General features: G+C 28.8%; 1 protein-coding gene across 1 annotated transcript; it reads right to left on the bottom strand.

The window, feature by feature from the left end:
- Positions 1–1,947: 1,947 nt before the first annotated feature.
- On the bottom strand, positions 1,948–4,138 carry Eaf6 (chromatin modification-related protein EAF6/MEAF6). The gene is made up of 4 exons (XM_018514601.1): positions 3,956–4,138; positions 3,388–3,591; positions 3,151–3,187; positions 1,948–2,318 (listed from the first exon to the last, which is right to left on the bottom strand). Exons 1-4 carry the CDS (start codon positions 4,025–4,027, stop codon positions 1,981–1,983), a joined length of 651 nt encoding a protein of 216 aa, XP_018370103.1. The 5' UTR covers positions 4,028–4,138; the 3' UTR covers positions 1,948–1,980.
- Positions 4,139–4,527: the final 389 nt, after the last annotated feature.

The following is a 4,527-nucleotide window of genomic DNA, read 5'->3' as shown; positions in this document are numbered from 1 at the left end:
ACGCGTGCTATCTTATATTTAAAAATTCTTTGAGAAAAATAATCGTCTCTTTTATCAAGATTTCATTTTTATCTCGGGCATACCCTAAATATTCCTTTAATTATGACGTGATTGATGGATATACCGGGAACTCCAAATCTGCATAGGAAGAGCGAGATAGAGATATAGTTACAGGAGAATATTCGGTGGTCGAAGTAGATGGAACTATCCGTACCGTTTCTTACACGGCGGATGATCGTAATGGCTTCAATGCAGTTGTGACTAGAAACGAACTTCCAAAAAACACAAAGTACACTGTCGTTGAAATAAAAACGTACCTGTGAGATTATTTACTAGTAGAGACAGACAGGCATAAAATTTAATATTGGAGTAATACTTTTTTTTTTACATATACAAAATATTATACGTTTTTTTGTTTCATTTGCTACATTTTCGATGAAGAACATCGAAAGTTCCTTAATGTTTAAGAACACGCTTCTCTTTTCTTTTGCTCTTTTATTTTTATCTAGTAGGTGCAGCCGCTTATATTGGCATGATATAGATCTTATTTGCAATTATTATATATTGTGTACGTGTCTCATCTTTAAAATTGAGTTTTGTTACATTATATATATGTATATTATGTAAATATACATATAGGAAATATATTATACTTTTTTTTTACATTTTGTGATATATAATTCTCTTTTATCTTTATTTTTTCCAATTCTAATCTTCTTTTGTCAATGTTTGGATCTTTCAGAATTCAGATTTAACAATTAAATGTGAATTTAGATCTAAAAAATTTTGAGGTAAGACATTTCTATTTGTTTAGCTATTTATTTTATGTGTTATGTGCTTGTATAAAAATTATATAAAATCAATTATAAAAAATGAATATATCTACATGATAATTTTAATGCTTTTTATCAAACTTAACTGATATTAATTCATAATATATTTGATAACTGTCTCTCTTTGCGTTAATAAAAATGAAATTAAAATTTTGAGTCAATATCATTTGAATAAATCATTTTATTTAAAAAAATGGAGATATATACATATACTATATATACATGTATATATAAATGCGCACGCATACACGCACGCGCGCGTATAGAATCACATACAATTTGCAGCGTTAATTGTTTAGTCACACATATGCATACATTTGCACACGCACGCTCGCAGACGGATACACACATAGAAAGAGAGCCGAAAGATATTGTTTTAAAGTTGTTAACTCGCACATGTATGTATATTTTATGAATGTATCCTCTATGTTAATACTTTTCACAAAATTTAAAATTAGCTCCTTAAAAATCAATGCAAGAAACATTACGGAAAAAAAATGAAATGATGTACTTTTACATTATATAATTGTGGAATGTGTACTAATTATGCTTACTGCCACACTCACATGAACGCGCACACATAATACAAAAAAATACAATAAAACTAACGTGTTTAACTTAGGAGACAAAATAGGTTGATTTAATCATATAGCTTTATGATATTAGGTGTTAAACTTAATTCTTGCCGTTTTTCGTCTCCAAAATTGATTTGTTTCGAAGGGAAATACCTTAATCAAAGTATTATTAATAAAGTATTATTAATTAGTAATAAAGTAGAAAATGGAGGAAATTGCTTTGATTAAGGTATTCATCTTCCCTTCGAAACAAATCAATTTTGGAGACGAAAAACGGCAGGAATTAAGTTTAACACCTAATAAAATAATAATATTTTGTTTGTTATGTACAAAAATAATTATCTATAATATCTAATGAGATAACATTTCAGACCTTGTGCAACAAATGTTAAATATATATGATATGAAAATTGCAAGTGAGAAAGAATTCAGTCATAAATAGTGACAAATACAATGTCTGTATCGCTTAAAAATAATAATGGTAATAATAATAATAATAGTAATAAAGAAACAAAGAGTTTTAATACATGTTTCGTTAACGTATAGGACATTATTAAAATTTCTATCTTTTTCTATCTATTTCTAGCTCTTTTATTGCTATTTTTTTTCGCGCTATTTCCAGATTTATTTTTATTGGAGTCTTTACTATTACTATGACATTCTTTGACAGGTGTTGTAATATGTTCTAAATTTCCATTGGACATTGATCCATTTGAAAACTGAATCGAAGCATTGTCCGAGCTATTAAGAGTGCCACTATTTTGGACATGTCCGCTTTGAATAGAAGTATGATTTTTCCCACTAGCTTCTTTGTTATTACTGGAAGGAATTGCATTTGAATTGCCAAAGTTGCAATTGTCCTCACTGCCACTATTTCCAATCTGAGACTCTGATTCACTGTATCGTTCAACTGGAAGCAGGGATCTCATATTAACGGTATAAAATGCATGCAAATCGAGAGAGAGTAAGCAGTGGAAGACAGATATCGATTTATAGATCAAGACATGCGGTTGCATAAGTGTTGGAAATACAATTTTTTCTATCTACCGACCATTACAGTACATCATCTTTCTTGTATCATAAGATTTTAAACATTTGTGTAATAAATATTATTCATTTTTAATTATATTATACTATATTATATCTATTGCTATTATATTTGCAAGATACTAATTGACATTCTCTTAAAGGGATGCTTACTTACGACTCAAGATATACATGCAGCATTATTTACATGGAAGATTAATTTTTTATAAATATTTGTATACTACTAAGCAGACAGATATGCCGCAGCTCTCTCTCTCTCTCTAATTCTATTTGGATAATAAAAAAAACTTTAGCTAGCGTTATGCATAAAATCAATCTACATTAATAGCGACACTTTACATTCATGGATGAACACAACATAATAAACAGAACATGTTTCTACATATATGTAATTTTCGTTTCATCGAGAATATTAATTTTCCTACAGAATGTCAGATGCTCTAGTAATCTTTTAGACGTAAAGCAATCCAAACAAGAAAATCAGTATTCAAATACATCTATTTATAACATGATAATACAATAACACAATATTAGGGAACAATTTCAATTAAATATAAACAACTACTAAACATATTTATAAAATAAAAAATGCTATTTTTCTACAGAAAAGAGAATAATAAAGAAAGTATACAAAATATACAAGAATAGTTTCTTTATAAACAAATATTATCATGAATATCCATTGAGGTCCTTACTTTTTTCTTGTGTGTTTTCAACAAGTCCGCTAACTGCCTATAATAGAAAATAATATACATTAATCTAACAACACTCTGACAAGATTAATATATTATATATTTTTCAAGAATATATTGGAAAAAAAAGAGTATATAAAATCTGAACTTGGTCTTATAAATAGCAAATTTGTATTACGTACATAATAAAATTCATATACATAAGAAATAAAATTTCCTTAAATAGATGTATTTACTTACGGCCATGGAAGTAATGGAAGATTTAGAAAATAATCTTTCTGCCTCTTTAAATTTTCTATTACGCTTATCAGCTTTACTATTAGTATTTTTGTTGCTTGATAAATATCTATCCCAACCTCTTATTATGTTTCCATACAATTGAGTATCCTCTAAATAGCTTCCCTCAAAGGCATAAATTTGACGTTCCAAGTTTGCTAATGTCTCCTACAAAAATTAATCTTTATAAACATTTACCTAATGGTATCTATATATTGGTACAGAAATCATTAGTGATTATTACAATTGTTGTATTTCATAACATGACAAAAATATCGATTAGATATTTTTCGCTTTTACTAGATTAATTGTATTCAAATTTTTTTTTCAAATTACTCAATCTTCTTTTCAAGTATCATAACCTCAATCGTAAGAAATCGACTGTGCTGTAATTATTTTTATATTTAAAATGAAACGACAATTGGAACATGTTGAAAAATGTGCATCTTGTAAACATACATGTAAACATGTAACGAAATTCAATGTAATAATATTCGTATGCATAAAGATTGATTTCAACATGGGTACTCACAGCAATCTCGGCCTTGCGTTTCACCAATTCCGCCAACTCCGCTCGCAAATCTACTGGAGATTTTGTGGACATGTTTTAAATTCGTGAAAATCGTTTAAACAACTATGACATTCATAAAATTAACAAACTATAAACGAATTACAAGACCGAATTGATGACACTACAGCCACTACGCCTCCGATAACCAGGTGTTGTATGATCAAGGCCCGTCTACAATGCAATACACGGAGTAAGAAGTAAGAGTAAGAAATTGACCAATCACAGTCGATTATTCTTCTCACATTCGACTGTGATTGGTCAATTTCTTACTCTTACTTCTTACTCCGTGTATTGTAGACGGGCCTTAATGGCTGTGGCATAATAGAACAACCAATCATATTTGGGTCCAAATGCAACCGCGAAATTTGAATACGACATTATGAATTTAATGATATAAATAACATAAAATCATAAAATCATGATTTTCAATAAAGTACAACATAAATATACCTGAAATAATAAAAGTTGAGTAAAAAATTACCCTGCAAATCGCCGGTTCGCGTACCGTAACACGGTAGTGTCGCTGCTCTTGG

Source organism: Trachymyrmex cornetzi, unplaced genomic scaffold (assembly GCF_001594075.2).
Source record: "Trachymyrmex cornetzi isolate Tcor2-1 unplaced genomic scaffold, Tcor1.1 scaffold525, whole genome shotgun sequence".
Taxonomy (NCBI): Eukaryota; Metazoa; Arthropoda; class Insecta; order Hymenoptera; family Formicidae; genus Trachymyrmex; species Trachymyrmex cornetzi.
The sequence above is the reverse complement of the archived record's forward strand: the minus strand, read 5'-3'. Positions and strand labels throughout refer to the sequence as shown.

What these genes read in the sequence shown, in the direction of transcription:
- Eaf6 (XM_018514601.1), bottom strand. Translation starts at nt 4,027, where the DNA reads ATGTCCACAAAATCTCCAGTAGATTTGCGAGCGGAGTTGGCGGAATTG. An exon ending in AACGCAAGGCCGAGATTGCT is followed by an intron (nt 3,592 to 3,955) that starts GTGAGTACCCAT and finishes TAATTTTTGTAG; the next exon opens with GAGACATTAGCAAACTTGGA. An exon ending in CTTCCATTACTTCCATGGCC is followed by an intron (nt 3,188 to 3,387) that starts GTAAGTAAATAC and finishes TTTCTATTATAG; the next exon opens with GCAGTTAGCGGACTTGTTGA.